Genomic DNA, 25,908 nt, shown 5'->3' with positions numbered 1-25,908 from the left:
AAAATGAGGGGCACAGAGATGGACCCTGAGGTTCTGGCCTTACCAGTGCTTGGATCTAACCAGTTGAGTGGAGTCACCCAGACACATTTGGTTTGAGATAATTTAGAAATAATTCAAAGAAACACTGCCTTTGTCCCCAGGTAAAGCACACCAACAGCAATGGGAGGTTTATGCCGTGCTCTGAATTCTTCAGAGATGTGTTTTGAAACATCTTATATGTAACCAGGCTTTATAGAACTTAGTGAGGTTGTGAGTTCACCAAAAAGAAGGATCTGTTATGCAAATACTGCCACTATTCTGTGCTCAGAAGCAGTAACAACTAATTATTAAGTGCTCACAGAGAGCAGAGCACTTTCTTAGGCTCTGGAGGAATCTCACTCAAAAGTGTAGTAAATACTTTCACAATGCCATTCGCCATGAAATATGTCACTATTAGGAAGCCCTTCCAAATATTTTTCCTAAAAACCATAAAGATTTCACTGCTAAACTTCACAGGAAAAGACAAAATCATGCCAATGTCATCCTACAGAAACCTCTGTCCTTGCAGAAGGAGTTTAATTCATTAAGTCTTTCCTCAGCTATGAATAGAAGTCAGCGGTGCCAGGGTCCTCCCACCCATGGACACTGCCACTCTGGTAGGAACACTGCCACTCTGGTATCTGGTGGCATTTTTGATGGCATTTTTTAAACTGTGGCCACAAAGCAATCACAAGCAGATGGTACAACTAACTTCTATTTGTGTCTCAGTTACTAAACTCCTGAGAAGAAAAACTGTGCAAGTCAAGGGAATCTGTGGGTGCTCTGTGCATGGCAGTGACTCAGAAGTTGGCATGGGTGCAGTGAAGCTGGTCCTCTCGTATCTTGCTGGTGGCAGTGAAAGCTGTCACATCCCCATTGGACAGCAGTTTGGAAACATGCAGTAAAACGCTCATATCCTTTAACCCCATAACTCCAGTATGTTAAGAAACTGAGCTAAGATTAGGAGACAGCACTATGCAGGAGGTCGCTTTATTTAATGGTAAAAATTTGAAGCAATCTGAATGCATAGCAAAGGCAAATTAATTATAATTAACACTCAAAGGAATATTTCGGGGCCACAAAAGATGATTAGTATGCAGATTTGTGGCAACATGAAAAAGTGTTTCCAACACAGTGTTAATTCTAAGAAGCAGAAATCACTAATATACTTCCAATTATGTAAAAAGCCTATGTGTGATTTTTTGACCAAATATTAAAAAATATAAAAATGAAAACAGGATGGACTAGTGGGGTTGAGACAAATACTTTTCCTTCTGTTTTCCAAGCTTTCTCTTATGTTGTGATATTTTCTTTATAATTTAAAAATGGGGTGAAAAACAAAGGTCAGAAGTCCTGTTTAGCAGAGAGACTCTGAAGACGATGAACATGGCTGCCTTTCCAAAAGCCCAAGAATACAGTATGAACACTCAACATCATCCATTGCTCAATTTTTTGTCATATCTGTTTTTGTTGGATACACACATACCTGGTTAATATGCTTCAGTTTGTCAATAATTTGACTGACCACTGGCTCAGGGCCCTTCATTTTCAGCTCATGGAGGTTGAACTGATTCTTCATTCCATTCCTCGCTGCCTTTTGGCTGTATCTGGAAATATGAAGGTAAAGAAAAGGTTTGTCACAAGAGAGTTCCAAGCAAAGTGCAAGTTGACTGTATCTGGCACATGGTCGAGCTGACCACAAGCTACCTTTACCTTCCAGCCCGTGGGATGCCTGCATGGTACAAAGGTAGACCACTCCAGATAGAGTCTACTTGTACTGGAGAACATTCATTCAAAAGTCAACAAGTTTCCTCCATCTCATTAGAACTGATTCAAACATATTCTTTTTAACGGCTGAGTAATATTCCATTGTGTACATGAAACTGGAGCCTATTTTACAGAGTGAAATAAGCCAGAAAGAAAACCACCAATACAGTATACTAATGCATATATATGGAATTTAGAAAGATGGTAACAATAACCCTGTATGCGAGACAGCAAAAGAGACACAGATGTATAGAACAGTCTTTTGGACTCTGTGGGAGAGGACGAGGGTGGGATGATATGGGAGAAGGGCACTGAAACATGTAAATCATCATATATGAAACAAATCGCCAGTCCAGGTTTGATGCATGATACAGGATGCTTGGGGCTGGTGCACTGGGATGGCCCAGAGGAATGGTACGGGGAGGGAGGTGGGAGGGGGGTTCAGGATGGGGAACACGTGTACACCCGTGGCGGATTCATGTCAATGTATGGTAAAACCAATACAATATTGTAAAGTTTTTTTAAAAAAAAAGTTAACAAGTATTAATTCATCATTCCTTTTTTCTCGGTGTTGGGGATATGGCAATGAACAAGACAGAGACAAGGTCTCTGCCCTTATTTTGCCCTCCATCTAGTGTAGAGTCCAGAAGAGCACTAAGGGAGGTGTTGGGTCTTGGCCAGGGAAGCACACAGGAGGGTCCTTAATTCTGAGTGTGCTTTCTATTCATCTGAAGGATAAAGACTCTTGCATGTTCTTTATTTCCTCCTTCTCCACTTCCTCCTCCCATCATTTCCTTCAGGTCTGGGCAGCCCAGCTCCTCCTGAAAAGGCTTTCCCAACCCATTTGCAGCATAAATTATACCTGCCAGCTTCTGTCTCTGTTCTCTACAGGGAGGCAAACCAGCAGCTCAAGGGAAGGTTTTAACGTGGTCCCCCAGGATAAGACATAGGTTTCTGCTTCAAGAATGAAGTTTCAAGCTATCTATGGACATCCTCACCAGCATGAGAATGGGGGATATTTACAATCCTGGGCAATTCTGCCTTTCAGTGCGGGGCTTTGTCAACTTCAACTGGAACAGTAATTCACTACTGAGGTGGTTTCTTTGCTGGCTTCATGGTTCCAGACCTCTGTACATTTACTCACCTTTCAAAACAAGGCAAACAAACACAAAACAAAAACAAGAAACAGATTTCATTTTCTCCTTTATCTTTTCTCATGTAGAAAGACCAGAACACTGTTACCAAAGGGGGAGAAGGTTTTGATCTCTTTTTTTTTTTTTTTTTCCCTTTTTCCTCATCCTGATAATGGAATATTCTCTTAAAGAAATGGAAAAATTTGCAGGACTTTTGCCCCTACCTTATACACTTAAAAAATTACAATAGGGCAGTTGAATTAAGGGCAAATTCATATTTTTTACTCATATTTTTAATTACAAAAATAACAGTGCTCATTGAAGACAATTAAAATATACAGACATAATCAAAGCATACAGCACAAGTTCTTGCATCATCTTATCCTTCCAAGAGAGAGTCATCTTTAAGTTTGATATATATTCTTCTAGAGGTTTCCACATGCGTATGTGTGCATACGTGCACGCTCAGCCGCTCAGTCGTGTCCGACTCTTTGCGACCCTATGAACTGTAGCCTGCCAGGCTCCTCTGTCCGTGGTATTCTCCAGGTGAGAATACTGGAGTGAGTTGCCATGCCCTCCTCCAGGGAATCTTCCCAACATGGGGAATGAACTCACATCTGCCTTCATCTCCTGCATTGCAGGCAGATTCTTTACCCACTGAGCCACGTGGGAAGCCCTTCACAGGTGTATACTAACATGCAAGTCTAACCAAAATTGGAATTGTACTAGTTAGGCTGATTTGCAACTTATCACTTAATATGTATCTTAGATCCATTTCTGTGTCAGAACATAAATAACTGCTTTGTTTTTATTCCTCTGTATGGCTAGATCATAAATTATTTATCTAATGTCTTACTGATAAACAAGTGAGGTATTTCTAATATTTTACTAATATAAACAATGCTGCAAAGAACATCCTTGTATGGTGATCTTTGTACATTTCATGAATATCTATTAAGTTCCTAGAATTTTATCAATTTGTACTTCTAATCCCAAATTATGACATGCCAAGAATAATTAACACCACTGTATTTTTGCACAGCATTTTACAAAGCAGTTTTGTATCACTTAGCTCACTTGAGCTTCTCAGCCACACTGTGAGGAGATAGGGCAGACCTCATTATCTCTTTATTATTGAAAATTTCACAACTTCAGAAGATAGTGATCTAATAGATGCTTCCTTATAGTATAATACTCTGTCAATATTCAGTTCAGTTCAGTTCAGTTCAGTCGCTCAGTCCTGTCCAACTCTTTGTGACCCCATGAATCGCAGCACGCCAGGCCTCCCTGTCCATCACCAACTCCCGGAGTTCACTCAAACTCACGTCCATCAAGTTTATGATGCCATCCAGCCATCTCATCTTCTGTCATCCCCTTCTCCTCCTGCCCCCAATCCCTCCCAGCATCACGGTCTTTTCCAATGAGTCAACTCTTTGCATGAGGTAGCCAAAGTACTGGAGTTTCAGCTTTAGCATCTTTCCTTCCAAAGAACACCCAGGACTGGTCTCCTTTAGAACGGACTGGTTGGATCTCCTTGCAGTCCAAGGGACTCTCAAGAGTCTTCTCCAACACCACACTTCAAAAGCATCAATTCTTCAGTGCTCGGCTTTCTTTATAGTCCAACTCTCACATCCATACATGACCACAGGAAAAACCATAGCCTTGACTAGACAGACCTTTGTTGGCAAAGTAATGTCTCTGCTTTTGAATATGCTATCTAGGTTGGTCATAACTTTCCTTCCAAGGAGTAAGCGTCTTTTAATTTCATGGCTGCAATCACCATCTCCAGTGATTTTGGAGCTCAGAAAAATAAAGTCTGACACTGTTTCCCCATCTGTTTCCCATGAAGTGATGGGAACAGATGCCATGATCTTAGTTTTCTGAATGTTGAGCTTTAAGCCAACTTTTTCACTCTCCTCTTTCACTTTCATCAAGAGGCTCTTTAGTTCCTCTTCACTTTCTGCCATAAGGGTGGTGTCATCTACATATCTGAGATTACTGATATTTCTCCTGACAATCTTGGTTCCAGCTTGTGCTTCTTCCAGCCCAGCGTTTCTCATGATGTCCTCTGCGTATAAGTTAAATAAGCAGGGTGACAGTATACAGCCTTGACTATTTACCTTACCTAATGTTAAAACTTAGCGAATACACTGTGTGTGCATGTGAAATACTTCAGTTGCGCCCGACTCTTTGCGACCCCATAGACTGTAGCCCGCCAGGCTCCTCTGTTCAAGGGATTCTCCTGGCAAGAATACTGGAATGGGTTGCCATGTCCTTCTCCAGTGAATAAACAGATCACCCACCACATACCAATTGCCTTTGGGGGCTGTGTTAAAGAAATGCAATGCATTTCTTTAAGGGAAATTCTTTGTTTATATATCTGGTGAGAATCAGCTCCCCACTAGCCTCCTTTTGTGTGCTTGTATATAATGCTGTCTGTTTAAATGTCATCTCCCTCTTGATGACCACCAACTCCATCCTCTTTTTCTTTATATCTACTGATGCCTGAAGCAGAGACCTGATTCACAGGTAAAGAGGTAAGCAGTTCTAAAATGAACTTTAGGAACGTGTCCCTAGAGACATCTCCCTGGACTTATTCCTATCGAAGCCTGCCCACTCCTATAAAACAAGTCACCTTCTAAAGTTTATTATCCTCAGTGGAATAGTGTAAAGACATCTGCCAACTTAGTGACTTTGCCCTGTACTCCTTCTTCCAAATCATTTATAAATATTAAGTCAAATTAGTCGCATAGCTGATCCCTTGTGGCCCTACTGTCTATTTCCTGCCATTCAGAAAAATGCCCTTTCAGCTCTTTTTTTTTGTCTCTTACCCCCAAGTCTTGGATAAGGAGCCGGGACTAAACACTGCTCCCCAATCCCATGCTGACTCAATTTTTTAAAAACAGCCTTGAGTTTAAAAGCTTGCCAAACTTTCTGAAAGTTGAAACAGCATCCACTATTTTGCTCTATCCATGTGCTATTTAAATCCTCAAAAGACTTAGTAAATTAAGCATGGTTTCTGGTTACAGAAGTGTTGGGAAGAGCTGGCTTATGGCTTAGACCTAAAACTTTATTTTATTTACTCCACAAAGCAGTAACCGAAAGTACTGGTTCGATTGATGTCTACATCTGCTAAAATTTAGTGGCCCTATTTTTAAATTTAGTGGCACTATTTTAAAACTATTCAGGAACTCTGCTCTTCCCCTATCCATTTAGGCATGTGAATACCTCTCCCCCATCCCCAATACTATGTCCTGTTTCTCACACCTCTACCCTTTTCTCCTTAGCCAGACAAAATGTAGAGCAGAATCTTAAAATTCTTGAGTGTTCAAATGGAATACTATGCAGACATCAAAAGAACAAAGTTAGAACAAAGCTGAAGATGGCCCCAAATTCTTGAAATCTGGTGATGCTACCATCATTGATAGGGTTCCTGGCAAGCGCACGTGTGTTGAGAGCTTCTCTATCCTCCTCTGAGCCATTTTGCTGTTCGCGACATGAGACAGATGGTTCCTGTGGGTGTCATCAAAGCAGTAGACAAGAAGGCAACTGGAGCTGGCAAGGTCACCAAGTCTGCCCAGAAAGCTCAGAAGGCTAAATGAACAACATCCTCAATACCTGCCATCTTAATCAGTGGTGGAAGAATGGTCTCAGAACTGTTTGTCTCAATTGGCCATTTAAGCTCAATAGTCAAAGACTAGTTAATGGTAACCTGGCATGATAAACCTTCAGAAGGAAAGGAGAATATTTTGTGGACCATTCATTTTTTGTGTGGCCGTTCTAAGTCATTGGTCTTTAAAATCAGTACTTTTTAATGGAAACAACTTGATTAAAAATATGTCATAGAATTTGAGACACTTAAAAAATTTAATGAGAAAAAAAAGAATGGTAAAAGCAGTTACTTCCAGTAAGTAAGATATTGGGGGAAATTTTACTTTTTTATGTCCTTCCATATCTTTTACACTTTAAAACCTTTACAGTAATTTTTAATGGGTGAAAATTTATATAGCAGTTATTTTTAAGGCAAAAGAAAACAACATGAAACGACAATAACAACAACAAGAAAAAACAAATCAAAGGAAAATAAAAAGTGGGCCTAACTCCTAGGCCTCACTCAGAGCCTCTGGGAAATTATTCTTGTTAATCAGAGTTATGTCGGCCATGACTAGATCCCCGGCTTAAAGGGGATCCCTTATGAGAACACATGTTTGGGCCAATACACAGAATGTCACCCTGGAATTCCTTCACACCTCAGATGGTTATCATCAGGTCACAAACTATACTTTGTTAGGTTAAACACAGCCTATATGTTTTCTACTCTTCAATGAGGTAATGCTAACCTATTTCAAAAGGACAGTCAGTAAGGATATGACTGAATGTGTATTATTATGAGGACCCTGTCTCTAAACAGAGGCATAAAAGCCATTCAAGTTCTTGCCAACCTTCCCAGAAGATTCGAAGAGTCCTCTCCTGATGGGAGTTGAGGGCCTCCCTGGGATTCATTCTGAACTGCTGCTCTTGCACCCAAATGCATTGTGGGTACCACGCTGAGTGGCTTGTGCTCCTTCCACATACGTTCCATTTACCAGCCCGTACAGTCCATGAGCTCTCTGAAGGCAGAGGCTTGGTTAGCTGTCTTGTGTACCACCCAGAGCACCTCCTAGTACATGTAGTAACACCAGCTGGCAGTGCTGAGTGGTTTCTCTGTGCCAGATACTGTTCCAGCATGAGGGAAAATACAACCCGCAGCACCACACTGAGTCCTCCTAAGAGCCCTACAAGATGGACAGTATTATAATCAGCTCCTTCTTGCAAAGAAGAACACCGAGGCATGAAGTGAAGCCACTTGCTGAAGGTCACACAGCTACTCAATAGCAAAGCTAGAGTTTGAACGTTTGAGTCTATGTCCAGCTGCCTCTGTTCTTAACCTCTCCGTTGCCATTATTCCTTAGAAATAATCCATGCTGACTAAATATTTGACATTTCCATTTCACACTGCCCAATTCATGGTATGATACAATTAGCCAGCTACTGGTGATGGTCTACGAGGCTCACAACAGGGTTTGCCACAACAGCTCTCTTTACCTAATCAGCGGATTCCTGGGCTTGCCCTTTAAAAGCCCTTGGGGAGAGCCCTGTGTATGGAGTTTCTTCTCCCAAACAGAGATCCAACAGCATCACCATTCAGTGAAATATTTGCATTCTTGAAAAATAAGGTATTGAAGTTAGACATATAAATAATCCTCCTCCACCACCACTGTATAGACAAACACCAAAGGTGATCTGAAATCTCTAAGGACAATAGGAAAGTGAGTGTTGGCGAAGGTCTCCCTGCCACGTAGCAATACGACATATGCAATGGAACCCCAGGGAATTTCATGTAACATACATGCTCCAAGCTTTAAGCTCAGAGGGACTCAGTTAGGGGTGTCTCTGTAGAGTTGCAGTAATTAATTCATTCATCCAGCATTTTATTTCCACTCACTTCCTCTGTGCCCCTGGTGTACAATGGTTCCTGACAGATTTTCAGTGAGGCTAAGTCACTGCAGCCACAATTCTCCCCACCCAGACTGCCCCGAGTGTCAGGAATGGGGACACTGTTGGCCATGGGGGATTTTAAGGATGGGTTATCTGCTTAGCAACACTCATCTCTAATTAGATTAACTGTCCTCTCTCCAGAACACTGCTTTTTCCTAAAGCTTTGACATGGTTCTGGCAATGAATACTGGCCAGTGGAGAAGGAAAAATAGAGAGGCGCTCCTGCCTCCTAAATCTAAACTCTTCTTAACTGGACATGTTATGCGTGATGTTATAAGTGTCCCCATAAAGCATTACCTGTGGTGTCTTCTTCCCCCATCCAGTGTGGTACCTGCTTATTAGCACAAAAATAGCAAATTTGATTTGTGAAGTGAAAGGAAGACATGTCTCTGTTCAGGCAGATTGGGCAGGGATGGAGGAGGGACACCTTGCAAAAGCCGTAAAGAGCAAAGGAACCCAATGAAAATAGGACACCTGGGCGTGACGGTGTTAGGACAAATGACACAAAGAGAGCACTAGTAGAAGAGGAATAGAGTCAAACATGTGTAAAATGGGCAGTCTTTTCTTCCTGGGTCTGTGCTGGCTGAGGCAGCACAGGTGAAGTGGAAGGAAATCAATGGATTCAAACATAAAACATTCAAATAGGAAGCACCCTTGTCCAATCCACTGATGGCGCAGATGAAGAAACTGAGACCCAGGGAGGGACTTTCCCAGCATCACAGGTAGGTAGTATCATAACTCTCACCTTTAGAATAAATTTCTTCTTTAAAAGGTTCCTTAAATACACGTTGGTGATTTTGAGCATTGCTAGTACGGATGCAGGAGAGAGAAGTTGCTAGAAAATTCACTTTCCTCCTTCTTCTAGGCATTAGACTACTGGAAAGTATTTGAAAGCAAGTCTTAGAAAAACCAACTTGCCCCCTCCCCCCACCAAATATTTAATTTCACAGAAGTTTGTTTCATTTACTACTGGGGTTTTAGATGAGCTACACAGAAGTTACAGATCTCACATTCTCAGTGCGCCATCTTATGGAAAGGCTGCAGTATTGCAAGTAGCCCTTTGCCCAAACAGTGATTTATCAGAATGTTTCCTTGGAAAGCACTCCAGCTGCAACAATCACTGTGAAAAAATGGCATAATTTAAAGAGTATAAATACCTTTAAAAACAAACTAGAACACAGGGTAGAAAACCCACCTTATCAATAGGCCTAAGAAAATGTTCTTTTTCTATCCAAGATGCAGTCTTCATTTACATAAATGAACAGAAAAATAAAGCGAAAGTGAAAATTGCTGAGTTTAATAAATATGTTTAATAAAGAAGGCAGCAATTTGCTTCTCATTTATGTATGCACAAGTCTAAAGAAAAATGGTTTTCATAATTGTTGGTACAGCAATACCACTTCAGACCAAATATCAGACAGGAGAGTGCCAGAAACAGATACGACCACCAGACTCCAAGAACTACTTTGATTCTCAAACAATAGCCTTTCAGAAATTACAGATATATTTCAACAGAAAGGAAGCAAAATTTAGAGTAGAAATCAGGGGGCTGAAAGCCCATTTATACCTCATCTAGTGGACATTACCTATATAAGGGAATAGCTATATTAGAATCCGCTTTTAGCCTAGTTTCTAACCTGTAAGGAGAGACTAAAAGATTGGTCTTGGAATATAATCAAGAAGTCATTTAAACCTCAAGAAGCGAAGAATATTTTCCAGATGGTGAGGAAAGCTTGAGAAGTTGATATCACCCGCTGTGGGGAACAGCCTCCTGCAGAGATGGGGAGGCAGAGAGAAAATGCCTGAATGTTTGTCTGAAGAGGCAAACTCCACAGAGGAGCCTGGAGGTAAGGAGAGAGAAAAGTAAATAAGGAAGCAAAAGCGATTCCTGTGAGAACCGCGGCATGGGCAGAGCCTGATGTGTGGGAAGGTTGGTGAGAACAGCCTCCTGGGCTTTGAGCCCTGACCACGGGCAGCCAAGACACCAAGCCAGGGTGGGCAGGGCTGCTGAAGGGTTCTCTGAGGGGTGTCCTTGAGGGGAACATACCAAGGAGGAGAGGAATCTGAGCCAGTGTAAGATTTCCAAAAATAGCAAAAAAAAAAAAAAAAGGCAATTCAAAGTTCAATATTTGGGAGTGGAGATGTAGTAGCGCAGGGTGTATAATGGTGATTTATCATTAAATCACCCCAAACTCATTTACCGAGTCCCTCTAGCCCAGACAGTGGGCTTCCCTGATAGCTCAGTTGGTAAAGAATCCGCCTGCAATGCAGGAAACCCCAGTTTGATTCCTGGATTGGAAAGATCCATTGGAGAAGGGAAAGGCTACCCACTCCAGTCGTCTTGGGCTTCCCTTATGGCTCAGCTCGTAAAGAATCTGCCTGCAGTGTGGGAGACCTGGGTTCAATCCCTGGGTTGGGAAGATCCCCTGGAGAAGGGAAAGGCTACCCACTCCAGTATTCCGGCCTGGAGAATTCCAAAGAGTCAGACACGACTGAGTGACTTTTACTTTCTAGCCCAGAAAACCAGATGTTTTCTTGTCCCACTGGAGTTAAACCAAAAGGAAATGGTCTTTACCTTTTTTTAGTTTTTTTTTGAAAGTTAGATTTTAACTCAAAAATATTTGAGTCATAAGGGACCCTCAAAATCATTTAGTTCAATGCACCCCTCTTACAGATGGGCAAACTGAGCCCCAGAGAGACCAAACAGTAGCCATCCAAATTATTATTGGTATCACTGCTGATGGAATGTGATTAGAGCCACAACGTCCCCCAAATAGAAAAGACAAGAAGAGATCAAAGAACAGGTCACACACACGAGAACATTGTATGAAAGTAACTGATGTTGAAAATAATGATCAATAATTATTTTATTTTTAAAAGGTAAAATTCAGTCCTGTCTACATAGTTTACTGAGACAGCAAAGACAGTATACTTTAGAAAGGCTGAGTAATATGGTGGAAAGAGCACTGGTCCTGGAGTCAAGACACACGTTCAAAGGCTGGTACTGTGTGACTTTTGACAAGTAACTAAACTCTCCTGGACTTGAGTGTCCTTATCTCTGAAATAGGGATAATGCCACCTCCATTTGTTTTGAGGATTAGCTGATGTAATGAATGTTAGCAAATCTAAGATAACATAGGTTTAGTGTTTAGAAGAGGGCCCAACACATTTATATGAGCACTGGTATTGTTTTGTGAAAGTATCCAACACAAAATAGGTGTTCAATAAATGTTATTTGGAAAAGAATTTTCTGAAGTAGAATGAATAAATCTTGCCATGAATACTTAGGGGAAGCTTCAAGTCTGCTCATCCCTGTACCGAGAGAACTGGAAGAGTCTCCATTGGGTGAGTAGCCAGCACTGAGCAGGCAGGCCTGATTGAAAGGAACTACTCCTCAGCAGAGAGGTCCTCACAAAACTGCTAGTGGATGGGGCGTCTGAGGCAGGGAACTTATGGTTAGGACTTCAAATGGTTCAACATTTATTTTAGTCCACTGAAGAAGACGTTGTTGACCTGTGCCCCAGGGCAGACAGCCAAGTTTCCCGAGTGATCAACTTTGGGTGTCAGAAGCCTTTTCACTCTCTCCTCCCTCCACATTTCATGTTCCTGCTCTCTGTGACAGAAAATATTCTGCTTCCACTTTGCATATAACTGTCACAAGTAACGAATTACATGGCTCTTGGAAACACCCACACACTTTTTCAAATCTTTCTCTTCAGAACACTGCTTTGTTTGTCCCAGGTCCCTGCGGGATCCAGAACAAACATCCATTCTTTAATGCAAGGATCTTCAAAATTAAGAAGAGAACTTTCAAACTCTACCTACAATCACACTTCACAGACTCAAGAGGAGTTTCAGGGAGAGGCAAGTCTGAGTTAGAGAAGAACGTAACTTGTGGATTTTTTTCATGCATTGCGTTTCACAAAGAAAAGCCTCCTAAATGTTGCTTTGGATGTCTTGCTGAACCTTATTTCATGAACTGATAAAGACTGCGAGCAAAGGATAAACTGTTTTTACATGAATGGGTACTACTGAAATGCTTTAAAAGAAAGCTCAACATTCTTGTCACTGTTTCGTTGTCAGCGTCTAAGCCACAGTCCTTTACAGGCCCCTAATCCTTGAGAAACCTGTATGCAGGTCAAGAAGCAAGTTAGAACCAGACATGAAACAACAGACATGAGAAAGGAGTTTGTCAAGGCTGTATGCTGTCACCCTGTTTATTTAACTTATATTCAGAGTACATAATGCAAAATGCTGGGTTGGATGAATCCCAAGCTGGAATCAAGACTGTAGGAAGAAATACTGATAACCTCATATATGCCTATGACACCACTCTAATGGCATAAAGTGAAGAGGAGGTAAACAGCCTCTTGATGAGGGTGAAAGAGGAGAGAGAAAAACCTGGCTTAAAACTCAGCATTGAGAAAACTAAGATCATGGCATCCTGTCCCATCACTTCATGGCAAATAGATGGGGAAAATGTGGAGAAACAGTGGCATATTTTATTTTCTTGGGCTCCAAAATCACTGTTGATGGTGAGTGCAGCCACGAAATTAAAAGACACTTGCTCCTTGGAAGGAAAGTAATAACAAACCTAGACAGCATATTAAAGAGAAACATCACTTTGCCAACAAAGGTCCGTACAGTCAAAGCTATGGTTTTTTCAGTAGTCATGTATGGATGTGAGAGTTGGACCATATAGAAGGTTGAGCACTGAAGAGTTGATGCTTTCAAACTGTGGTGCTCGAGAAGACTCTTGAGAGTCCCTTGGACTGCAAGGAGATCAAACCAGTCAATTCTAAAGGAAATCAGTCCTGAATATTCATTGGAAGGTCTGATGCTGAAGCTGAAGCTCCAATACTGTGGACACGTGATAAGCGCCGATTCATTGGGAAAGACCCTGATGCTGGGAAAGATGGAAGGCAAAAGAAGGGGATGACAGAGGATGAGATGGTTGGATGGCATCACTGGCTCAATGGACATGAGTTTGAACAAACTCCAGGAGACAGTGAAGGTCAGGGAAGCCTGGCATGCTGCACTCCATGGGGTCAGAAAGAGTCAGACATGACTTAGCAACTGAACAACAACAATAAATCTTCAGTGCTTGGGATTAGACCTACTGAGATCCTGAGCCAATGGGGACAATGGTGAGAGCTTAGCTGTCTGACCTATCCTTGGAGCCAGTATTTCATGCTTTTGGGGTGAACCCTACATGTTCAGGCATGGCTTCGTCTGGTCGGGTATATTTTCCTGGGCCATATGGCCAAATTCCATCCTGGTTTCTGTGTTTATATTCACCTGAGTCAGTCCTCTGCTTTACCCAGTGGCCAGCATACAACAGGCAGTCAATATACCTCTGTTGAAATGAATTGAGACTGAAGACTTCATCCAAAGCTGATCTATTCTGCCCAGCTCTTGTCAGTCTGTTCCCCTGGGGTCTTCTGCCCCAATCTGGAGCCAGTGACTGAGGACCTGCATTATACTGGACTTCTGTCTGAGCCCTGCCAGGAAAACCTGCCACTGTGTCCCAAGCCGCCAGATTGCAGCACTTTGGAAAACAATGGCCAGGTAGGGGATGGCGGAGTTCCTGCCTGAGGCCCGAGTGAACACCATCGTTCAAGTGGCAGGTCACTGCCCACTTGGGCCAGCCGAACGGGAGAGTTGCCACAGCCCGAGCACCACTCACTCATGCAGCCTGTGTCCCATTGCCTGGGCTCCCACACTGAGCCCACCCACACTACACAATATCAATTTGCATCACAAACCCTATTCCAGTGGTCTAAACTTTGGCCCGCTTCTGAGAAGATTTTACCGTCGTGAAAGCAATTCTTTGAACCCATCTGTTATATTCGCTACGGTCAAGGCAATAACTTCGAGAGGGTTTCAAATCTGACGGTGAAATTTCCAGGTTCTCAGTTTTGGGGGTCAGAAAAAGGATTTGCTGTCTTCCATCAGTACAGAGGCTTCCCAGGTCGCGCTAGTGGTAAAGAACCCACCTGCCAATGCAGGAGATGTAAGAGACATGGGTTCGATTCCTGGGTCAGGAAGATTCCCCTGGAGAAGGGAATAACAACCCAGTGACAAAAAGGTATCTGAGCTTAGAAGTAAAGAGAAGAGTTTTGTGCTACCTTAACCACGAAGAAGGCAATGGCACCCCACTCCAGTACTCTTGCCTGGAAACTCCCATGGGCGGAGGAGCCTGGTAGGCTGCAGTCCATGGGGTCGAGAAGAGTCGGACACGACTGAGCAACTAAACTTTCACTTTCCACTTTCATGCATTGGAGAAGGAAATGGCAACCCACTCCAGTGTTCTTGCCTGGAGAATCCCAGGGACGGGGGAGCCTGGTGGGCTGCTGTCTATGAGGTCACACAGAGTCGGACACGACTGAAGTGACTTAGCAGCAGCAGCGGCAACCTTAAGCAATGTGATTCCCTGGTGGCTCAGATGGTAAAGAATCCACCTGCAATGTGGGACACCTGGGTTCAGTCCTTGGGTTGGGAAGATTCCCTGGAGGAGGGCATGGCAACCCACTCCAATATTCTTACCTGGAGAATTCCACAGACAGAGGAGCCTGGTGGGCTATAGTCCATGGGGTTGCAAAGAGTTGGACATGACTGAAGCGACTTAGCACATGTCAGTACAGAATGCAAATACCTTCTATTCTGCACTTGCCTATTAAGCATCTATGCAGCTCTGTGCTGTTACAGAACTCTAGGAGTTAGAGACACTGAACTGTCCAGTGTTCTAAAAGCCCACTATCCCCAGTTTGGACTTCACAGACCAGATTCTGGTTTGGTCTTTGGCAAATCTGGTCCTCAGAAAATGAAATCTTCAACTAGTGACTGTGTGGGATTTCCCTGCAAACTAAGATGCTTGAGAATGTGCAGCCCACCATTCATGAGCTGAGGACACACACCGGCCTCCATCATGACACCCAGAGAGCCAGCAGAGGGCGCCTCTGTGGCTGATGGAGAGGAGATGAAACTAGCAAGACGAAGGTGTTAGACTTGCCCAAGGACACTAAAAAGTCTGGCCTGAAGAAAGCAGAACTGCCACTTCTGCTGCCTTCTCTTAAACTCGGTCCCAGAGCCCCAGGATGCAGGCTGCAGTCACGGCCCTGGGGAGCAGAAGGAAACACTCTGGTGGAAGTGTGTTCCAGTATTCCCCTGGTGGAAGACGGTGCCCATGGTGGGCATGGCCAGAGGAACCAAACTAGAGCCACCGGCCCTTCCACTGCCAATAGCAGAACAGCTCTGCCCTTGGCGGGCCCAAGTCTGGCACGGCCGCTCTCTAGTCACCAGCAATAAAATAACACTCAAGAGTAACAGAGGGAAGGAAAGGTGAACTGAAGTGTAAACCACCCCTACTCCAGCCTCCCCAGCAGTTGGCAGGTGCCTCCAGGTCCTCGACTCTTTGCACCTGCTCTCCGGCCAGAACAAGGGGCCTATTGTGTGCAGCTGTGTGCAGGGTGGTGCTAAGCAAACGAGAAGTGCCTCTCCTGATCATAAAGTAGATGGGATTCCAGGAAAACTTTACTCAGCCAAATAAAAGTGATTGTAAAGCACTTGGTGAAATATAAACTGCTACATAAATACTTAATAAAAGCTCACAGCAATGCACACAAGGACAGCTAGGTCAAAAATTACCCTAGCTCTCTAGCCCGGAGGGTTTCAGCAAAGAGAGAACTGTCTCCCTCCCTCCCGGAGGGTTTCAGCAAAGAGAGAACTGTCTCCCTCCCTTGGGTTTGCTCAGCCACTTTGTATCCCTCTGCTCTGACCTGCCCTTCAGCCCCTGGCACTCCACTCCATGGATCTCTCTCCACACTGATAGAGCTCTGTGGTTTGAGGGCTTCTCATTTTCATTCTGGGTGGTTGTGTCAAATATTATTTGGAGCAACAGACACTGAATTCTATTTCTTTTGCTCAGAAGCTCCATTGGGGTCGTGTGGTGCTATGGGGGTGGCAATTTCTTTAAGGCTTAATTATGTTAATTTCACCCCAAACTCTCCAATATCAGAAACTGAGTACTCTGACATCTCAATCAGCCAACCTACCTGCCCCCCCTGTAGCCCCAAAGATACCCGAAGGATCTGTTCTAATGAGAATGATTACACCCCGGGGCTCCTTTTCAATTGCTTTCACTTTGGTCTATTTGGGAAGCCATCAGAGAAAGAACTGGATATTCAATGTCATCAAGGAGGCTTTAGGGCAATCCTCCTCCATTCAGACTCCCCCCTTCCCTCAAATATCCTTGCCATTGAAACTCATGGACTGTTAGAGCTGGAAAGAGCTTTAGAGGTCATCTTGTCTAACTCCATTTTACAAATAGAAGACTGGCGGTCAGTGACTTGCCCAAGGTCACACAAACCAGTTTGTGGTAGAGTTAAGAGCCAAGCTGGACTTCCAGTCTAGGGCTAAAGGGGTCTCTACTTGCATGGGCTTCACATTCATAGGTAATGGTGTTATCATAGGAGCCATGGTATACTGGCCTCAGAAGGAGGTGAAGGTCATTGGCTCTTTCTCCCAGGGGATACCACCTTCCAGCCCTGAGAAAATCTGAAAGCTGAGAAGCATGGTGCAAGAGGCAGAAAAAGAACTGCAATTTCCTGGGCCAGGACTGGGGATAGACCAAGGGAAGGATAGAATTTAGCAGCACAGGCCAAGAAAAGCCAGACAGAACACCTATCCCAAGTGTGCTGGACTAGGAGAACAAGCTTAGATCAGGGTTTCCATCAAGAACAGGAAGAAGAGAAGCCAAGCATGTGACAGGCAGTGTCGTGGACAAGACAGCATAGACTACCTGATTTCGGATCCCATCTCTCTTAATAGTGCCGTGGCTTTTGTTGTTATTTAACCATATCATTGGGGCTTCCCTTGTGTCTCAGCTGGTAAAGAATCTGCCTGCAATGCGGGAGACCTGGGTTCAATCCCTGGGTTGGGAAGATCCCCTGGAGAAGGGAAAGGGTACCCACTCCAGTATTCAGGCCTGGAGAATTCTATGGACTGTACACGCCATGGGGTTTCAAAGAGTCAGACATGACTGAGTGACTTTCACTTTCAACCACATCAATAAATGAGGGTAATAATCATGTCCTGAAGAACTATGGATGGAGATTCATAACACTGTACAACAGGCACTGATCAAAACCATCCCCAAGAAAAAGAAATGTAAAAAGGCAAAATGGTTGACTGAGCTATTCTCAAATAGCTGAGAAAAGAAGAGAAGCAAAGGCAAAGGAGAAAAAGAAAGATATATCCATCTGAATGCAGAGTTCCAAAGAAGAGCAAGGAGAGATAAGAAAGCCTTTTCCAGTGAACAATGCAAAGAAATAGAGGAAGACAACAGGAGAGATCCTTTCAAGAAAATTAGAGATACCAAGGGAACATTTCATTCAAAGACAGGCACAATAAAGGACAGAAACAGTATGGACCTAACAAAAGCAGAAAATATTAAGAAGAGATGGCAAGAAGACACAGAAAAATTATACAAAAAAGATCTTCATGACCCAGATAACCATGATGGTGTGATCACTCACCTAGAGCCAGACATCTTAGAGTGTGAAGTCAAGTGGGCCTTAGGAAACATCACTATCAACAAAGCTAGTGGAGGTGATGGGATTCCAGCTGAGCTATTTCAAATCCTGAAAGATGATGCTGCACTCAATATGCCAGCAAATTTGGAACAGTCAGTAGTGGCCACTGGACTGGAAAAAGTCAGTTTCCATTCTAATCCCAAAGAAGGGCAATGCCAAAGCATGTTCAAACTACTGCACAATTGTACTCATTTCACATGCTAGCAAAGAATGCTCAAAATCCTTCAAGCTAGGCTTCAACAGTACATGAACTGAGAACTTCCAGATGTTCAAGCTGCATTTAGAAAAGGCAGAGGAATCAGAGATCAAATTGCCAACATCCACTGGATCATAGAAAAAGCAAGAGAATTTCAGAAAAACATCTGCTTCATTAACCACACTAAAACCTTTGACTGTGTAGATCACAACAAACTGTGGAAAATTCTTCAGGAGATGGGAATACCAGACCACCGGATCTGCCTCCTGAGAAATCTGTATGCAGGTCAGGAAGCAACAGTTAGAACCGGACATGGAACAACAGACTGATTCCAAATAGGAAAAGGAGTACGTCAAGGCTGTATACTGTCACCCTGCTTATTTAACTTATATGCAGAGTACATCATGAGAAATGCTGGGTTGGATGAAGCACAAGCTGGAATCAAGGTCGCAGGGAGAATTATCAATAACCTCAGATATGCAGATGACACCACCATTATGGTAGAAAGCAAAAAGGATTAAAGAGCCTCTTGATGAAGGTGAACGAGGAGAGTGGAAAAGCTGGCTTAAACATCAACATTTAAAAAACGAAGACAATGGCATCTGGTCCCATCACTTCATGGCAAAAAGATGGGGAAACAATGGAAACAGTGACAGACTTTTATTTTCTTGGGCTCCAAAATTACTGTGGATGGTGACTGTAGCCACCAAATTAAAAGATGTCTGCTCCTTGGAAGAAAAGCAACGACAAACCTAGACAGCATATTAAAAAGCAGAAACATTACTTTGCAGACAAAGGTCTGTATAGTCAAAGCTACGGCTTTTCCAGTAGTCGTGTATGGATGTTAGAGCTGGACAATAAAAAAGGCTGAGCGCCAAAGAATTCATGCTTTTGAACTGTGGTGCTTGAGAAGACTCTTGAGAGTCCCTTGGACAGCAAGGAGATCCAACCAGTCCATCCTAAAGGAAATCAGTCCTGAATATACATTGGAAGGGCTGATGCTGAAGCTGAAGCTCCAATACTTTGGCCACCTGATGTGAAGAACTGATTTGTTGGAAAAGACCTTGATGCTGGGAAAGATTAAAGGCAGGAGGAGAAGGGGACGACAGAAGATGAGGTGGTCGATGGCATCAGCGACTCAGTGGGCATGAGTTTGAGCAGCTCTGGGAGATGATGAAGGACAGGGAAGCCTAGCGTGCTGCAGTCCATGGTGTCACAAAGAGTTGGACACAACTGAGCGACAGAACAACAATCACGTCCAGATCAGAAGGCTGTGGTGAGAATTAACTTACTTAATGCACACATGAGAAGCACTATAGAAATGTTAGCCATTCTTTTGATTAAGACTTTCACTGTTTCAGTCCTACCTTCCGCAGTCAAATGCTCTACCCCTGGGCTATGCCACCTCCACTCAGTCCTACTTTCTGAAGTTTCACTGCATGCTCAGACAGGAATTAGAGGGGGCAAAGGGAAGAGAGAAGGTTTCAGAATGCCTCAGGGAAGAAAAGGTAAGAGAAGGTAAACCGTGATGGCTGAAAGCCGAACAGATCTGCAGTTCCCCAGCAACACTTCAACCATCCAGTGTAAACCTCCTATGGTGGTGCCTTTTCCCTATGCTCCTGAGGGCATAGTTGCCAGGAGATGACCAACTGTCCCTCTTTGCCCGAGACTGAGAAATTTCCCAGGACTTGGGACATTCTGTGCCCAAATTAGAAAGTCTTGGGCCAACCTGACCAAGCTGATCACCATAGGGGCCAGAGGGTGTTTGCGGTTCAGGATCACTATGTTATAACCAGAGGACAGAGCACTCCAGCTAAATGCCATCCGCTGGGGTTTGGAAAAGCTGGGTTATCCAGAAGCCATGTGAAGGGGGCTTTAATTGGACTTTCATCGTATCTATGAAGAGCAGGGGAAGAGTTTCTAAAATTAATGGGTTTCATCAGGGGTACGTTAGCCCGTTTGAGGATGTTGGTCTTCAGCAGGACATTCGCACAATAGCCTCATTATCAACGATCCTTATTTGTTCACTTTGATTCTCCGACGCAGGCTTTCTTCAAGTTCTATTCCCAGTGGTGTTGTTATATGTGCTTGAATGTAATAAAGCTGCATTTATTTTAAAAGTCTGTCACTGAGACTTTTCATTAATTTAAACTGATGCTACAAATCCCCCAAAGTATCTCCTTAAGCAGGGCCAATCAGTTTATTCAACACTGTGGAATGGCTTGTTTAAAAATAGAAGTTTGTGGGAATAGGTGGATTTGCTTAAGGAAAAAAGGAATTTAAAGATGTTTTCGATGTGGACTATTTTTTAAGTTTTTATTGAATTTGCTACAATATTCTTCTGTGTCATGTTTTGGTTTTTGGCCGCAAAGCATGTGGGATCTTAGCTCCCTAACCAGGGACTGAAACTGAACCCCTCCTCCATGGGAAGATGAAGTTTTAATCACTGGATCACCAGGGAAGTCCCCAGTTTTTTTAAAGTACTCTTTCTGGAGAGATGCATAGACAGAGAGATACTCAGGAAGATGCTCAAAGCTGTGTGTTCATAAAGAGAGTCCAGTAATGCTATGCTAATTAGCCAACACATAATGCCATTTATTCAAGGTAAAACTTCCCTCCGTGTCTGATCTACTTTTCTACATTTTTGTTGTTTAGTCCCTAAGTTGTCTCTGACTTTTTTGTGACCCCATGGGCTGCAGCCCACCAGGCAAGAATACTGGAATGGGTTGCCATTTCCTTCTCCAGATGATCTTCCTGAAGTGAAGTGAAGTGAAAGTCACTCAGTCGTGTCCAACTCTTTGCAACCCCATAGACTATACAGTTCATGGAATTCTCCAGGCCAGAATACTGGAGTGGGCAGCATTTCCCTTCTCCAGAGGATCTTCCCAACCCAGGGAACAAACCTACATCTCCTACATTGGCAAGCGGATTCTTTACCACTGAGCCACTTGGGAAGCACTTTTCTACATTAACACCTAGTAAATGGAGGGCGCCTCACAATTTTCAAAGATATTTCATGTGCGTTTGCTTACTGGAGGCTCACTACAACCCCATGAGGTCAGCAGGGGAAGCATTAATTTCACCATTCCATAGGAGGAGGAAATGAAACATAGAGTTAAAGTAAACCTGTCCAAAGGCAGACACATATACCATGAGCAAGCTGGATCTGGTACTCAGGTTTGTTACCAACAAGTATGTTTGTTGGTTCATTTATTGAATTCAACAGTATTCAACAGTATAGAGAGTCAATTCTACGGCAGGTACAACTAAACAGGGAGGATACATAGAGAAGACACAGGCTTGTCTTCTAGTGGGAGATTAGATAAAACATGCTCACTGGAGATGTGCCAGAGGGACACCTATGTGCTGAGGGTCTTAGACTGGGCTTGGGGCAGGGGGATTCAGGCTCCTCAGAGGATGCCATTGAGTCAAGGATAAGGAGGGGCAGGCCACAGCAACAGCTTTTTCTGGCCCCTTCAGGCCTTTTCTGGTCCTGGTCATTAAGCTTTTCAGCCTGAGTTTTTTTTTGGCGGGGGGCACACTGCATGGCACGTGGGATCTTAGTTCCTTGACCAGGGATCGAACCCTCACTCCCTGTACTGGCAGCTCGGAGGCTTAACTACTCAATTACCAGGAAGTCCCCAGCCTGAGTTCTTGTGTAGCATAACCCTCTACACATCCGTTGGACCCAAGGCTGGTGCACCCTGACCTCAGGTGAGGCCAGCTCACTCTGGCTCTCTTTCAAGAGGGACTTATCCCAGCTCTGGGCCTGAAGCTGTGTCCAGAAGCAAGAAGGGGGACAAAATGGGCCACCGAGTAACTCAAACTATGGTGGCTTAAGATCCATCCATTCAGAGACACGTGGACCACTAAAATACCAGGGGGCAAAATGTAGAAGCTCCTGTGACACCGGAGCTACAAATCAAAGTAAATTTTCCTTCAGAGGGAAATGAAACTTCATTACAGAGGCGACAAATCCAAGGATCAAAGGCACACTCACGTAAAAAAGTAACATTCATTGGCTTGAGAAATTGGGCAATCATGACTGATTTTAATGACCTCTCTCCTTTTCCACAAAGGTTAACCCAAGGGTGACAGAAAGGACTTCAGAGAATTGGGCAACTAGATTTGCCCTGCAACCTCACCCTTCCTGGTTTCTAACGCAAGTAAAATAGAAAGATTCCCTGAATGAGTCACTGTTAAAAAGTTCTAGGTGGAACCGTTGAAACGGCCTTTGCTATGAAACAAGATATTAAAGGTAGGCAGTCTAGTCTAGGACATACCCATAGATGCAATTAACTCTCACTTTATCAGCAGTGGGCCCAAATGCCCACCACCTGTGCTGAACAGGGGCAAGGGTGAGGATTTTAACATTTTTGCAGAAGGAAGAAAAAACAAAGATAAAGATGAGAGGAAGTGGGTGAAGCTGTCTCCCTGTTCAGTTCAGTTCAGTTCAGTTGCTCAGTCGTATCTGACTCTCTGCAATGCCAGGGACTGCAGCACGCCAGGCTTCCCTGTCCATCACCAACTCCTAGAGGCTACTCCAATTCACGTCCATCACGTCGGTGATGCCATCCAACCATCTCATCCTCTGTCGTCCCCTTCTCCTCCTGCCTTCAATCTTTCCCAGCATCACGGTCTTTTCCAATGAGTCAGTTCTTCACATCAGGTTGGAAAATACTGGAGTTTCAGCTTCAGCATCAGTCCTTCCAATGAATATTCAGGACTGATTTCCTTTAGGATGGACTGGTTGGATCTCCTTGCAGTCCAAGGGACTCTCAAGAGTCTTCTCCAACACCACAGTTCAAAAGCATCAATTCTTCAGTGCTCGGCTTTCTTTATAGTCCAACTCTCACATCCATATATGACTACTGGAAAAACCAAAGTTTTGACTATATGGACCTTTGTTGGTAAAAGACTTCAGAAATGGATCACTGAAGGGAATTAAAGTCATGCAGAGCTCCATGTCTCTTCCAGTAAAGAATGGGAAGGACCATTTTTATAGGCTCATTTTATTGAAAAACAGCAATAGCAGCTACCATTTCTTAAGGGCCTACTGTGTTTCGGGCACTGTACTCTGTATTCACAATCTCTCTGAATCCTGTCAACAATTCATTAAAGGTAGAAATTATTAACTCCATTGGGCAGATGTGGAAATGGGCTCAGAGAAGAGAAAGAGCTAATACCTACTGGAGCAGAAATCCAAACCCAGGCTTGCTGATCCGAAAGCTATGCATTGAAACAACTACCCCATGGCTTTTTACAATTGCCCTGTAACTTTGCAATTTGCCTCTGGGTGCTTTTTGTTAATTCCTAACTACTTGACTTTATTAGTAAAAATCACCAGAGAAACGCAGCCAATATTTTGCATTCACTTAAGTATAGGTGGTAAAGGGCAAAAAAAAAAAAAAAAAAAAAAAACCTGCAGAGCTGAGTTTCTTGCAAGGGAGCCCCCAAAAGCTTACCCTGGGGCAAGAACTGGGGCCAGTGGCAGTAGAGAAGGGGCACCTGCCAATCGTTTCCGGCAGCGGGTAAAATCTATAGCACGATCACAGCAGCCCCAACAATAAGGCAGCCAGAGGGGTCTAAGAGCAGAGCCACTGGCAAGAGCCTCCCAAGAGGCTCCCCTAACAGGCCTCTGCCTGTCCTTCAAACTCGGAGTCTCAAGAGTCCATTTTCTTGATGCTCAGTGACTGCCAGAAATAACTCTTCTGGGTCAGAGCACCTGGATGAAAATGTTTCAGGCAGGTTCTGCTTGTGTCAGTCAAAGGCGTTCTGATGAAGCAACACTGCTATCACTCAAGGATTGACTGTCCACTTCAGACAGAAAAGGCCGGGGCACTTGTCCCGCCCAGCAGCCTTGTTTCAGTCAATTCGCCACCTCCCTTACGTGCTCTCAGAGCACTGAATAGAAAGCAATGGCAGACTTCAAATTTGTAAATAAATATCAATCAGAATGTATACAGCCAAAACTATGTTGGGTACCATCAGCGATTCTGACGTTACTTAAAACATTTCTGGAGTGCCTCTCTGGAAAGTCTATGTAAAATCAGTTTAAGTGTCACAAGAAATACACAGCTCCTTTTATCCTCTTACCCCAAATAGATCCCAAATGGTATAACGCAGCTTAAGCAGCCTCCCCATTCAACAGTGTGGTTCCAAAAGACTTACAGATATTTACCCCAAATCCAGTGTGCCTTGACAGGAAGAATGGCCTACAACTCTTCACCCTGGCCCTGGACATTTACCTGTCCTGTTCAACCACACCCTAATGATGTGCCAATATTAACAACAGCAATCACGTACTCATGTGTCAGCATACCCCTTCACAACAGTCCTGCAGAACAGGTACAATTATGCCCATCTCAAAATAAGGGAAGAGGTTGTGCTGTTAAAAGACCTGCCAGAAGCACACAGTCAATGTCTAAACCAAGATTAAAACCTTCACCTGTATCATTCTAGTGACTGTACTCACTCTTCCAGACACGCACCAATCACCTGGCTCATGCATCCTAACCTCTCAGGGCCTTCTCTAATTCTCCGTCTGTATCACTGATGATCAATGGGCTGAACACCAACAGCTTGCAGACTGGGAAACTGACCATATGACCTCAAGGCTTTTTCTCCAGGGAATCTTCCCAACCCAGGGATCGAACCCAGGTCTCCCGCACTGCAGGCAGATTCTTTACCAGCTGAGCCACTAGGGAAGCCCAAGAATACTGGAGTGGGTAGCCTATTCCTTCTCCAGAGGATCAAACCGGGGTTTCCTGCATTGCAGGCAGATTCTTTACCAACTGAGCTATCAGGGACCCTTTCCTAAAGAAGAAGTCAAAAAATATTTTGAGGACTGGTGGCCTCAGTGAAGTCAGTCCATGACCTACTAAAGTTGCCTACTCTGAAGGAGGCAATAATACCTCAAGCACATAGAAGCCCTGATGTGTTAAATAAATAATTTCTTAAAAGCAATTATAGTCCTTCATGGATCCATCTCCTAAGCCTTCCAAGCAAAAATGGAGCAGTGCATGGAGCAGTGACCGTAATAGGAGACAGGCCTTACTCCACCTTCAGAATCACATTTCAAAGAGGAAGCTGTGTGGTGAGATAGGTTTGGTGAGGGTATGGATGTGTGGGGTCCTGTCTTGAAGGCCCAAATGCTCTTCTTATAATGAGATGATCCAACTGAGCGTGGGTGGGGCTGGCCTAAGTACTAATAGGGCACACACTGCTTCAAGAATAGGTCATCCAGCCTTCAACAGGTGGTTACAGACATCTGTGCTGAGCCGTGAGGGTGTCTCCTCTCACTACTTTAGACCTGACAGTTGACAAGCCCATCCTGAATGTGGCAGACCATATTATGCTGTTAGTCACTAGGATAAGCTGGGTTTTTCTCACTCAATTCTGCAGGTTGAGCTGCTGTATGTGACACTATAATCTTAAGGGATAAATGTCACTGTATTGCCATGGAGTAGGTCCTGAAAAATAGCTGTCACTAGAGGCAAGTTTTGAAATAAATATATGATGGAGAATATGCCAATCTAAGCCCTTAGAGGAATTATTGCACGGGGGTGCATGTCAAATGTATCTATCTTACCTTATCAGGATTATAAAAATCTTTCACTGACACAAATATTTCATGCTACACCAAGTTAAGCCATTTTCTATG

The 25,908-nt window shown here is 43.7% G+C and overlaps 1 protein-coding gene across 1 annotated transcript in view; it reads right to left on the bottom strand.

Moving 5' to 3' along the window:
- The window catches only part of GPC3 (glypican 3), a 463,539-nt gene that overhangs the window by 116,125 nt on the left and 321,506 nt on the right, over nucleotides 1–25,908 (bottom strand). Inside the window, exon 6 of the mRNA XM_027534191.1 lies at nucleotides 1,505–1,625. Coding sequence (XP_027389992.1) covers nucleotides 1,505–1,625 — 121 coding nt within the window. The remainder of the gene's footprint in view (nucleotides 1–1,504; nucleotides 1,626–25,908) is intronic.

This window comes from Bos indicus x Bos taurus, chromosome X, assembly GCF_003369695.1.
Source record: "Bos indicus x Bos taurus breed Angus x Brahman F1 hybrid chromosome X, Bos_hybrid_MaternalHap_v2.0, whole genome shotgun sequence".
Lineage (NCBI taxonomy): Eukaryota > Metazoa > Chordata > Mammalia > Artiodactyla > Bovidae > Bos > Bos indicus x Bos taurus.
Note: the sequence above shows the minus strand (reverse complement) of the source record. Positions and strands in the feature narration are given on the sequence as shown.